General features: G+C 43.6%; 1 protein-coding gene across 3 annotated transcripts; it reads right to left on the reverse strand.

Annotated features, from left to right (window-relative positions):
* Window positions 1-446: 446 nt before the first annotated feature.
* On the reverse strand, window positions 447-9,796 carry DNAJC19 (DnaJ heat shock protein family (Hsp40) member C19). Of its 3 annotated transcripts, none has more exons than XM_075938045.1 (6): window positions 9,694-9,796; window positions 8,122-8,173; window positions 7,737-7,810; window positions 6,395-6,471; window positions 3,534-3,604; window positions 447-1,209 (listed from the first exon to the last, which is right to left on the reverse strand). In XM_075938045.1, exons 3-6 carry the CDS (start codon window positions 7,788-7,790, stop codon window positions 1,139-1,141), a joined length of 273 nt encoding a protein of 90 aa, XP_075794160.1. In that variant the 5' UTR covers window positions 7,791-7,810; window positions 8,122-8,173; window positions 9,694-9,796; the 3' UTR covers window positions 447-1,138. The 3 variants fall into 3 exon arrangements, with proteins under 3 accessions (XP_075794160.1, XP_075794161.1, XP_075794158.1); XM_075938046.1 differs by having other exon boundaries at window positions 9,711-9,795; XM_075938043.1 differs by having other exon boundaries at window positions 9,684-9,795.
* Between the last annotated feature and the right edge of the window lie 3,276 nt (window positions 9,797-13,072).

Raw genomic sequence — 13,072 nt, forward strand, 5'->3', positions numbered from 1 at the left:
AATGACTTTAGTTTCTTATTGGTAAAAAAGAAAATGTCATCCTTGTAGCTTTGAATCTAAGGCCACATCTTCACTTCCCACAAGATTGACACTGTGGTGATCTTCTGGACTTTGTTTTAGCAGCTCTAGTAAAGATCTGCTAAATCAAATGCTGAGGGTGCACCTGTCAACACCGGAACTCCCACTCCTCACGTAGAGTAAGGGAAGTCAACAGAAGCATTTGCTCCCATTAACCTCACACTGTGGAGTTGGTACCAAAGTCTGAATTAAGGTATGTCAATTCCAGCTACACAGTTAGTGTGGCTGCAGTTGCATATCTTAATAAGCATACATGTGGCCTAAGCATCTATCCTAAAGGGTGATACAAGTAAAATTCCCACTTTATTACAAACTTTAGAGTTCTTGTAAGAGTACTGGAACTTATTTTTTAAGATAAAAGCATAATATAGTGTAAGACTTTAGTATATTGTGCAATTTTAGTACTTACAAGTATATGCCATTTTATTTAAATGCAGTGGAATTAGTAAAAAATTAAAAATCAGGGTAGAAGTAAAAAATACATGAGAAATCAATAGCACTGAGTGACTATGTCCAACTTGTTTTTGAAAGTTAATACAAATTATCTTACAACAGAATTCAGTACATTCCACTTTCTCCATTTCATGTGTTGCATTTATACCAAAGAATTTCTAAATCTTTACTCCTATTGTGCAAATCCCCATGATTTTTCTTAACAGGTTGTTTCAACCCATCCTTTTCTCGTATTAATATCATCTTACTAACTTTGGAATATTAAGCCATAGCAGCATGAATTTAAAACAGATGTACCTGATTAAAAAGAAATTCAGTATTTTCTGAGTACTTGAGACTATCAAGCTGCTTGTCTGCCTACATGAGAACATATAAATTAGCCAGATCACAGTATTTCCCATGTCATACTAAGAAAAAAAACTTGGAATTAGAGGTAAATTGTACCACTACTACAAAGAGTGGTTTATAATCACTTTTGAAAAAGTACTTGTTCTCAAACATCATTGAGCAAGTCAAAAACATTGGTGTCAACTTTGCTTGTGTCAGTTAATCAAAATTGATACTAATATACACAAACTAAACCACTGATTTACACTTATTTCCACATTCACTTCTTAGCTTGGCCTTCCAGTAAATCTTTAGCTTCATTGATTTTGGCTGCCACATAGGGAGAACCACCTAGAAGAGAAAAAGTCTTGTCACAAAACAGGCAATGTTTTCTATTTTATTGCATTATTGCCCAATTCTGACTTAATGGTACCAGTAGGAAGAAAATGTGAACATGTCTGTTTAAAGAAACAGCCAGATGTTCCTATTTCATAAGTTAATACACAAGTGATCAGACAAGTCGCAGAATACTTAGGCTTTGTCTACACGTGGTGTTCAGGAACAGCTATTAGTCCAATAAAGTGGATTAAGCTTAACAGAAAGAAGACACTCTGATTCTGCAATACATCTCAACACAGTGCAGTAACAGTGATTCCAGAATAACTATTCTGAAATAATTTAATGTGTAGACAAGCCCTAAATTCTTTTAGGGCTCTAGCCTAGATTTGTATCAGGTGGTGAATTTCATGATAGGGTCACTAAGGATTCAGAGAGGTATGCATAACTATTTCCCAAATGCTTTTGATGTTTTCTGCAAATTTAAAATTTCAAGTAAAGCTTAATGAGTGCAGAGATTAACCAGTCTAATTTAGCAGGGGCCGACCCAACCTTCTGTACTGATGGCATAATAGTGAAATGTAAAATACGGGTGTTTAGTAGATTAAGCAAAATGTAATCCCTCGGGTTTCATATAGAAAGGCAAAGTGCATAGGCCTTTGAAGAGTATAAAGGCCAGTGTCTCCTAATGTCAGTATTCTTTAATTTAGTTTCTGTTAAAAATGGGCAATATTATGAGACTCAGAATACTCTGAATGCATGTTATTAGATTCTGCATATGCCTAAGAATTCACTTGATGTTGCCTCTGCTGGAAATTTCTGGGCAAAGCAGATCCTGATGAGTTTTATTTAAGGAGGAGGGAGGCGGCAAAGAATGGATGAGAAATTTCATAGTCACTTCAAGGCAGCTAGTTTACCTTTCAAATCAAGATTAAATGTCCCAATTTGCCAAGTGCCAAAGGACATGAAGTCAATGGGATTTAAGTGCTATGATAAATAGAGATGGGATTACTTGCATTTAAAGTTGCTCATGTACAGTAGAGTCTCAATTATCCGACCTAAACGGGACCGACACATGGTCAGATTACCGAATGTCGGATAATAGGGACTTTACTGTAGCCTGGCCCCATCCCTCCCTGCAGATCCCTGGCACCCGGCCCTGCTCGCTGCCCCATAGCTCTCCTGGAGCCGCTGATGCCTGCAGCTCCCGGGGATGAAGCAGCGCTGGCAGGAGCGGCATCAGCGGCTCCAAGAGACCAACGGGGCAGCAAGCGGCATCATTCTCCCACCCCATGCCCTGGAGCCATTGATGCCGCTCCTGCCAGCGCCACTTTGTCCCCGGGAGCTGCTGGCATCAGCGGCTCCAGGGTGCAGGCAGGGAGAATGGCCCCGCTTGTTGCCCTATAGCTCTCTTGGAGCCACTGATGCCTGCAGCTCCCGGGGATGGAGCAGAATCAGTGGCTCCAGAGCACGGGGGGGGGGGGGGGGGGGGGGGGGGGAATGATGCCGCTCATTGCCCCGCTGCTCTCTTGGAGCCACTGATGCCACTCCTGCCAGCACTGCTTCGTCCCAGGAGCTATAGGCATCAGCGGCTCGAGGAGAGAGACGGGGCAGCGAGCGGGGCCGTTCTCCCGGCCTACGCTTTATCCAACCCTGCAGCTCCCGGGGACAAAGTGGCACCAGCAGGAGCGGCATTTGCAGGTCCAGGAGAGCGACGGGGAAGTGAGCAGGGCGGGGCCATTTTCCTGCCCTGTGCCCTGGAGCCACTGATGCCGCAGCGCTGCTTTGTCCCCAGGCGCTGCAGGGTTGGATAAAACGGAGTGTCGGATTACCGAATGACGGATAATCCGGACTCTACTGTACATAACTGAATCTCAGCATTAATGTCTCACAAGCAGCAATAGTAAATATTTAGGTTTTTTTCTGTTCCTGAAGAGTCTAAAGGCCCAATTCTAATCAAATAGCAGTTATATGCATTGAAGCAGCTCTATAATCACGCTGTAGGCGTTCACTGAAAAGGACCTTTTTTGGTCTTCATATGATAAGTTAATGCAGACATGATATATCAGGTAGTGAAAGATGAATTAACTTGCTGACTATTAGTCTGAATAGTGTTTAAATGTCTGAGGAGGGGGACCTCTGAATATACAAATACTGAAGTATTTTAATATGTATTACCTTCAAAGCAGACTTTTTTTGTTGTTAATACATAAATCAGGTACCAATATGTCCTATGTAGCTCATTATCCTGGTTCCATTAATTTGGAGGAAAATATACTGGGTGGACAGTAATAACTGATTTATTTAAAAATGAACTTATCCCTACTGATTTTACATACCTTTATCTGGATGATTCAAAAGCATGATCCGTCTGTGAGCTTCCCTAATTTTACCTTTATTGGCTGTAGGACTAGTTTAAAAAGATAGATAGATAGTTAGGTAACCTGACTTACAGAAATTTTATTAAACTATTACACAATTAGAAAAACTGCCAATTAAGGAAAATTAGTAATTACTAAAAATAACTTCTCATACTACATAATTTTTCACAGCAAGTAAAGAGATTAGAAAGCACATTTTTTTCACTGCAGTTTTTTTCACCTAGTGCTGCTTTATTCAACATCTTCAGTCCATCATACCATTTAATATATATATTGTAGTTTCACTAATAGATAATGGCGAGTTTCTACTGCAGAACTGTCAAAAGGAGCATGATATTACTTTTTATGTTTTTCTATTTATTGGAAACTCGATCATATTTGAAAGAGAAAACACACCTCCACAAACATTTAGAGGGCTCTAAGGAGAGTATGTGTTTGAGACATAGCTACTTAGTTATTTGAATCCCTAAATCAGGGGTGGCCAGCCTGGCCACATGTAGCTCTTCAGAAGTTAATATGCGGCTCCTTGTATAGGTTCCAAATCCTGGGCTGGAGCTACAGGTTTCCAATGGGCTTGAGGGTGCTCACTGTTCGACCCCCAGCTCTGCCCTAGGCGCTGTCTCCCTCCACCCTTTCCCCCTAGGATCCTGCCACTTCCCACCCACTCCACACCCATGCATCCTCCCTCCACTGTCTCCCACTAAGAGAGCTGATCATAGTGGGCAGGAGGAAAAGGAGACGACGGCAGCACTGACCCGTGGGGCTGCCCATAGGTGGGATGTGCTGAGAGAGGTGGTGGGGAGATGATCAGGGCTGGTGACATATTGCTGTTGCTCTTCGGCAATCTGCATTGGTAAATTCTGGCTCCTTATCAGGTTTAGGTTGTCCACCCCTGCCCTAAACTGTTAATTATGGCTGCCTGCTTGTGTATTTTCCTTAACTAAATTTTTATTCTTAATATTTTTTACTGAGAGTCAAGTGTTGGGAGAGAGACAGTATTTTAATTGTATATGCGTTACCTAGCAAAAGGGAACCACAATATCTGATGGGGCCTCTAGGTATTACTACAATACAAATAATATGTATTCATATGATATACCTTGACTTGAGCAAAGCTTTTGATATGGTCTCACAGTATTCTTGCCAGCAAGTTAAGGAAGTATGGATTGGATAAATGGGCTAGCTGGATAGACTGTCGGGTTCAATGGGTAGTGATCAACGACTTGATGTCTGGTTGGCAGTGATATTACCTTTTATGGTTTTTTGCCCCAAGGATCAGTTCTAGGGCCGGTTTTGTTCAACATCTTTATTAATGACTCAGATGAGGGGATGGATTGCACCCTCAGCAAGTTTGTGGGTGACACTAAGCTAGGGGAAAAGGTAGATACATTGGAGGTTAGAGATAGGGTCCAGAGTGACCTAGACAAATAATTTTTTTTTGCCCCAATCATCCAATGAGGTTCAACAAAGACAAGTGGAACAGAAGAATCCCAAGCATTATTACAGGCTGGGGACTGACTGGCTAAGCAGCAGTTCAACAGAAAAAGGATCGGGGGATAGTGGATGAGAAGCTGGATAGGAGTCAGTGTGTCCTTGTAGCCAAGAAGACTAACGGCATATTAGGGTGCATTAGAAGGAGCATTACTAGCAGATCCAAATTCCCCTTTATTCAGCACTGATAGGGACACATCTGGAGTACTGCATCCAATTCTAGGCCTCCCATTACAGAAAAGATGTGGACACATTGGAGAAAATCCAGCAGAGGGCAACAAAAATTATGAGGGGGCTGGAGCACTTATGAGGTGAGGCTGAAGGACTTGGGCTTATCTAATTGACAGAAAAGTGGAGGGAGATTAGATAACAGCCTTTAACTATCTGAAGGGAGATTCCAAAGAGGATGGAGAGAGGCTGTTCTCAGTACTGAAATGACAGAATGGAGGCACAATGGTCTCAAGTCTCAGTGGGGGAGGTCTAGGTTGGATATTAGGAAAAGCTATTTTACTAGGAGGATGAGGCGGCACTGGAATGGGTTGACTAGGGAGGTGGTGGAATCTCCATCCCTAGAGGTTTTTAAGTCTTGGCTTGACAAAGCCTTGGTTGGGATGATTACTGCAGTTATCAGCTTCTTCATGGTCAGTCAGTTACAGAAGAGATGACAGTCAGCTTCAGAGAAGGCCACCAAGTACATAAGCTAATAATGCAGTACAAGTCTACCAGCTGAAGTTATCAAAATAGCCATTTCCTGAATACAGAAATGAGGATAGCTACACCTAACCCCTCATATTTGCTAAGCTCAGAAAGCTTGTGGAACTTCTACAGCCAAAACCAAAATCAATCTTTCCAAAATTTGCTAAAGGCAACCACCAGTCATTAACTTTATTGGTATGTGTCTGAAAAAAAAAATGTTGTACTCAAATTATAAAAACATACCATTGTCCATGCTTTGATAGAAAGGCAGTGACATTCTTTTGCCATAAAAAAATAGGTTGGCTGTTAAAGCAAGTTAGAAATGTAATACAAAAAAAAGTGGTTGAAAACTTAATCCTCAATCAGAAATGGTTTTAAAAAGTAGTGTTTCTTTGTACAACATACTGTAATCAACAATATATGCAACCTTAGAAAGACCTGGATCTGAGTAAAAGCAGTCTCTGCATTATGATACTCCTTTTTAATTTAACTTGGCATTGAATTTCAATGCTGACGTCTGAGAGCTTTGAAGATTCAGTTCCTCTGGAAAAAAAATCAGACACCTGATATTTAACTCATTAGTGCTGTATTCTCTCCTGTATCCTATATTTTTAATTCAAATGATTTTTTACCTTACTCCTAATATTAAAGCTGCTTCTCGCTTGGTCATTTTGGGTTCAAATCCACCTCTGTAATAACCACTGAAGGCCTGAAATAAAAGATGCATTAGTAAGAAAACTGACAGGCAAAATAATGTGAATTAAACAATACTGGAGGTGAAAAGATCATCATTTCTTCATTAATAGCTGCAGAGCGTTTCTATCTATAAGATTACAAGGATGCTTCTTATGAATTATTACCACGAAATTCAATCAAAGTTGAATTTTATTATTTACTCAACTGTTTGGTGTATTTGCCATATCAACCATTTTAATCTGGAACTGACCTACAGCAGAATCATTGATATAAGGGTAAATGTTTTATACATCAATTTGGAGATCTTCTGTCCCAATTTAACAGCACCAATCAGTAATACAGTACTGCTGTGATGACAATTTGGCCGCTCTCTCTCACGTATGAGAAGATTTTTACCTTGTGTGTCTTGGGTCCTAAACTCAATGTTTGTGTTTCTTCATTTAAAATCATTGCTCTGTGGCTGGGGCAGGTCAGTATGCAGGCTTCCCCAGGGAGAGAGGACTACCCCAGCCCTCTATCACCGCAGTAGCTTGGGGTCAGATGAGAAGCACCTTTCCTGGGCTGCTGCAGCTCCACCGAGCATAGCTAGGGGAGGGGAGCATGTCCTATGGCTGGGGCAGGTCTAGGTTTGTCTGCCCCATATGCTTCCCATCCAGATTGAGGAATGGGGCAAATGGTGCACTTTTCTTTCACTTCCTGACAAAGGGGAACAGCCAGCAATGTACCCATATGAATGGGGGGAGGGGAACTGCAGCCCCTCCCTAAAGGGCACCTAGGGGGTGGAAGGCCTAGGCTCCCAGACAGCCCCTTTCACCTTCCTGGTGGTTCTATCCCTTTTCTGTATGATTTTTTGTGCCAATATGCTTCAGGGATAGGAGGGAAGGCGCTTCACACTCCTCTCCCTTCGCACAACCAAACTGTTACCTTGCTTTAAATTATGATAGGAAGTTGTATACCAAACTTGGTGGCCCTAGTGTTTAACGTTTAGGAGGAGGTTTTTTAATGCATCCCCATACAAATTGGAGGAGGAGGGGGAGAGCTTCAGGCCCCCTGACAACCAAACCCTCACCTTGCTTTATGATAAGAGGAAGCTGTATGTGAAATTTGGTAGTCTTAGCTCTTACAGTTTAGGAGTTCTTGAACAGACAGACTCGCTCACTCATATATATAGTAGATTACTTTATATACTCTCTCACTTGGAACTGAGTAAAGTTATTTATGTACAGAAAAATATTTAACATAAGTTGAAAAAAATACTGTGGATAAAACAAAACTTACAGATTTTGGCAGACTCTGAAGGGCTTGTTTTACTTGTGGTTCCATTTGCTTCATAGCTTGTAAGGCATAACGACCTTAACAAAAATGATTAACATTAAAAGTACTAATAGTATCATTTCATGCAGATTTAGAAATTCAGTACAATAATTTCCTTTCAGATTAATATGTAGGAAAAATGTTTTTGGCTGACTAAAAAAAGATAAAAATTTAGCTATTTTCTTTGGCTGCAATCAGATCAGCCAGTCCATTCCTCTATATGTATCCCTCAAAAAACAATATACTTGTGTCATGTACTGAACTGATAGTATGTGTTACACTGCACTGTTATTAAAGCAGATAATGAAAAGTATAACACAATGTTTGACTTCTCACACCAGATACAAACCTGCAAATCCAGCAGCTGCTATTGTCAGACCAACAGCTATCACGGTACCAGCCTGGGGGGGGGGGGAGGTGGAAGAAGTAAGTGATTAACAAAATGAAATCACAATAATCTTTGCAGTCAAGTTAAATGCATATTAAATTAAAATGGTTTCAAATATGACGAGAAAACAGTAAATTGCAATATAATGGATGGATACAGTTAAATTGCACTTGTTGGCTAGCAGCTTTTAAAGCCTTACTTACTATATTTCAAAAATAGAGATGGAACTGTTATAAAAAGAAAAGCTTCTATAATCCTTTATGGATTTACTCAAACATAAGTGTCACTAAGCATAAGTGCATTTTTGGCTTAATTGGTGTTTATAAAATGGTTTGAGTTCCACAGATTAAAAATGCTTCAGGAATATCAAATATTACAGGTTAGTCTCAATGATTTAATCATAATTCAGGACTGTTCAAAATGATAAGTTGATCAATTATTGAACATCAACAGATCTGTGAAGACATGGCCCTATTTGTGGTATGTGCGGATAGCGTAACAATTGGTGCACAGCCATGTTTATACCAGATGTGCTTAACTAGTATAGATGTACTCATATATTACAGTGGCTAAGTGCTCCTAGTTAGTGTGGTTTATCCCAGCAAAAAGTTTCACTGGAACAGCTTATTCCACACAGCCTCAGGAGCTAAACCACTGACACCAGCAAAGGGACGGTTGTGTCAGTATAACTGCATTTCCAGCACAATTTGGTCTGTCCTATGTCACACTCCATCACATCCCTACCATCACTCTGCCGGCAGAAGGATGTACAGGCGGTCCTCATTATAAGTCCAAGATACATTCAAAAAAACTTGGGCGTACAGCGAAACAACTTAAATAGGGGATTTTTTTCCCACATGGCTGATTTCCATTTGCGCATATTTGCACACATCTTAAAAGCAGGGAACGGGAAGACTTATAACGCATCAGTCCCTACAAGCGTCAACGCCGTCAGTGTGGAAGGGATGGATGAATACCGGGGCGACTTGCAGTGGGGACCCCCTGTAGCATACTGTGGTTTGGCTCCTCTGCCTAATTTTAAACAGATCAGTGACCCCATTGCCCTCCGGGGCGTCACTCAAGAGCAAGACGGTCTGCAAACCCTTAGACCAGGGCGAAATCTGGGCGCAGAGCAGGCCGACGTGTGTTTCTTTCACCAGAGCAGCTGCACGTGTGGCTGTAGCTCCCCTGCAGCGTTGACTCCGCTTGCTGGGCAGGAGGAAGCCAGGCTGGCGTGAGGGTCGCTGCCCTGCTGTGACAGCACCAGCGCGTGAGGCGGGGGAGAGGAGGCAGTTGACCTCAAGCGCGCGCGCGCGGCCGGGCGCTGAGCAGCCCGCTCCGCGCGTGAGGGTCACGGGGGCCGGACTCCCCAAGGGCGCTCGAGCTGCCGCCGCGCGGGACCGCCTCAGAGCGAGGCTAACGGCCGCCCCGGCCTCCCAGCCCGGGGAACGCGCCGCGGCCGCCCCTTCGGGGACCTGCTCGCTCCCGCCTGCCTGCGCGGAGGAATCGGGAGCCACCCTCACCATGACTGACCCGGCGGAGCCCCGCACCTGCGGCCGCCCCGGATACGCTCGGGGCTCCGCCGTCCCCGGCTCGTCATACGGCACCTCAGCCCCTGTCGTAAAGCCAGCCAGGGACCTGCCGTAAAGTGCGGCTTGCTGGGGGTGGGCGGGAGCGCGCCGCGGTGTGGGGGCCTTGGGCTTCCTAGGTATTGACCGGGGCGGGGCGGGGCTGGAGAAGGGGGAAGAGGATGCAGCAGGAGACCGCTGGGCTGGAGATGGGCCTGGGAGGAGGATGCGGAAGGGGGGCGCGAGGCTGGGAGGGGGATGCAGAAGGAGGGTGTCGGGGGGGAGGGAGGAGAAGGCGACGCAGCTGCGGGGGTGGCAGGCTGGAGCTGGGGGAAGGGGACGCAGATTGGGAAGCGCCAGGCTGGAGGGGAGGAAAGGGGATGTAGAGGGGGTGCTGGGCTGGAGATGGGGGTGGCACAGATAGTGGGGAGTTTCCTAGACAGGGAAGAGGGGGCATAGACTGTCTTAAGTTGGGGGTCTCGCGCTAGGGTGGCTCATGCTGGAGGCAAGGATCCAAGAAGCCTGCAGAGGGGAGAGGCAGCAGTGCTGGTGAGAGAGGGTACAAACTGAGGAGAGGAAGCACTGGGTGAGGTGGTAGTGAGGTGAAAGAAAAGGAGGCTCGCCCTTTCTCCCTTGGTGCTCTCTGTGCAACTCTGCACACTTCTTTATCTCCCTTCTCCCTCATTCTTTGAGGAACATGTGTGTTTCAAATAAGCATCAGTGTTATTTTAAAGGAAATTACTTTCCACAAATATGTAAACTTATTAATCTGCATTAGAAATTAATGTCCTGAATTTACATGTCAAGAGAAGGCAGATTTGAATTATTTTTATTTGTCAAAAGAATACTCAGTGATGCCAGTTAAATATTTGTTTAAACCATCTAAAATAGACTAAACTGTATTTAAAAAACAACAACATAATTTCAGGCTGATATAGACCATGTTCTATAAACACCCAAGTGCTTACCTTCACACGTTTCAGATCCCATTTGTGTCAGACTTTAGGAATTTTTATCACAGAATTACAAGCTTCCAGAAAGAGGTAAATGTAGTATTGAAACTACAGAAACTACAAAATACTGGTCTTATCCTGTTAGTACTTAAGTTGTTGCAGGTTCTTGTATTGACTTCAGTGGAATCAATTCCTATATTGTACAGGCAGTCCCCGGGTTACGTACAAGATAGGGACTGTAGGTTTGTTCTTAAGTTGAATCTGTATGTAAGTCGGAACTGGCGTCCAGATTCAGCCGCTGCTGAAACTGATCAGTTTCAACAGCGGCTGAATCTGGACGCCAGTTCTGACTTACATACAGATTCAACTTAAGAACCCCAGGCATCCCCAAGTCAGCTGCTGCTGAAACTGATCAGCGGCTGATTCCAGGAAGCCCGGGGCAGGGGCTTCCTGTAGTCAGCCACTGGTCAGTTTCAGCAGCGGCTGACTTGGGGACGCCTGGGGCAGAGCAGCTGGGGTGCTGCTGGGTTGGTCCAGTAGCGCCGCCGCTCCTTGGTGCGTCTGGGCTGTCAGCTGGCCGGGCGCTCCGCGGCTTGGCTCTGCTTTGTCCCCCGTCCCCCTGGTCTGCAGACCAGGAGGACGGGGGGGGGGGGGGGCGGGCAAAGCAGAGCCAAGCCTCGGAGCGCGTGGGCAGCGGACAGCCCTGTCCGCTGCCCACGTGTTCCGCCGCTTTGCTTCCTCTCCCTGGTCTGCTGGAGACCAGGGAGAGGAACGGCCCCGTTCGTAACTGCGGATCCGACATAAGTCGGATCCGCGTAACTCGGGGACTGCCTGTATTGACTTAGTGGCACTATATTTACACAAAGCCAGAAATAGAGTGATAGACGATTTATTTTAAGGATGTTAAATTGTGGTTATCTGGCTAATCGTGTGGTCCATACAATTTGTATCGACTACACAATTAGTCGATAAGGACCACTGCAGAGCTGCAGCAAGGGTAGCTCCAGGAACCAGCCTGAGCCAGGGCGGAGCACTCCCAACTCATTCTGGCTCCGGGAACCACCAGTGCTACAGCTCTGCATTTTAAATCCTTATATACTTTCTCCACACTGGTCACGATTTTATAGACCTCAGTCATATTCTCCCCCCCCCCCCCCAGTCTTCTTTTTTCTAATCTGAAAAGTCCCAGTTTTATTACTCTCATATGGCAGCCATTCCAAACCCCTTATCATTTTTGTTCCCCTTTATGAACTTTTTTCAATGTCAAAATATCTTTTTTGAGATGAGACAGCCACATCTGCATGCAGTATTCAAAATGTGAGCATGTCATGGATTTATATAGAGGAAATAAGATATTTGTCTGATTCTCTATTCCTTTTTAAATGATTCCTAACATTCTGTTTGCTTTTTTGACTGCTGGTGCAGTAGGTATTTTCAGAGAATTATCCACAGAGACTCCCAGATCTCTCTCGAGGTAGTAGCTAATTTAGTCCCCATCACTTTATATGTATAGTTGGCATTATGTTTTCCAATATGCATTATTTGTATTTATCAACATTAAAATTAATCTGCCATTTTCTTGCCCAGTCACCTGCTTTTGTGAGATCCTTTTGAAGCTCTGCACAATCTGCTTTGGAGTTAACTATCTTGAGCAGTTTAGTGTCATCTGCAAATTCTGCCACCTCGTTTATCCCATTGTCCAGCTCATTTATGAGTATGTTGAAGAGGATTGGTCCCAGGACAGACCCCTGCAGGACACTCCTAATTACCTCTCAAAGTCCTGGTCACCATCATGTCAGTTAATTAACTTGAGTCTCCACAACAATGTTTAAACAGTAAAACTTGGCCCAGAGTGACTGTAGAGTAATTTCAGGTTTTTAAGAATTCAGGAATTCAGACAAAGGGTAATTCTTTGAACACATAATTGCATTATTTATGAAATACTATAAAATTTAGAAGTACATGGCATAATTTCTTTAATATTAAATCCATAAATTGACACTACTGAAATTTGTAGATTCATTTCAACCACTAGTAGATAACTGTGATCTGCAGAGGTATTTAGGCTTCTAACTTTCATTATTGTGTATCTGGGCCAATGTGCCCAGGTTAAAAATCCATCACCAAAATTGGCATGGATTGGAATTCTTACAGTCGTAGAAAGACCAAAAATGAAAGGGCCTAAGCCTTAAAAGTGATCTCTCAAGGTGGAGTTTGAATGGCATAGTAATGACACTATGAAGAATACTTGAGTTGTTCTGATTTGTGTTTAGTGGAGGACTTATTAGCCAAGATGGTCAGGGATATAACTCCATGAGCTGACTGTCCCTGAGCCTCTGATTGCCAGATGCTGAGACTGAACAACAGGGGATGGATCACTTAATAAATGTA

This window comes from Pelodiscus sinensis, chromosome 10, assembly GCF_049634645.1.
Source record: "Pelodiscus sinensis isolate JC-2024 chromosome 10, ASM4963464v1, whole genome shotgun sequence".
In the NCBI taxonomy this organism is placed as follows: domain Eukaryota; kingdom Metazoa; phylum Chordata; order Testudines; family Trionychidae; genus Pelodiscus; species Pelodiscus sinensis.

Coding starts and splice junctions, on each gene's coding strand:
- DNAJC19 (XM_075938043.1), bottom strand. Junction 6,472..7,736: donor TTCAGAGTCTGCCAAAATCT/GTAAGTTTTGTT, acceptor CTTTTATTTCAG/GCCTTCAGTGGTTATTACAG. Junction 1,210..3,533: donor TTTGAATCATCCAGATAAAG/GTATGTAAAATC, acceptor TTTCTCTTCTAG/GTGGTTCTCCCTATGTGGCA.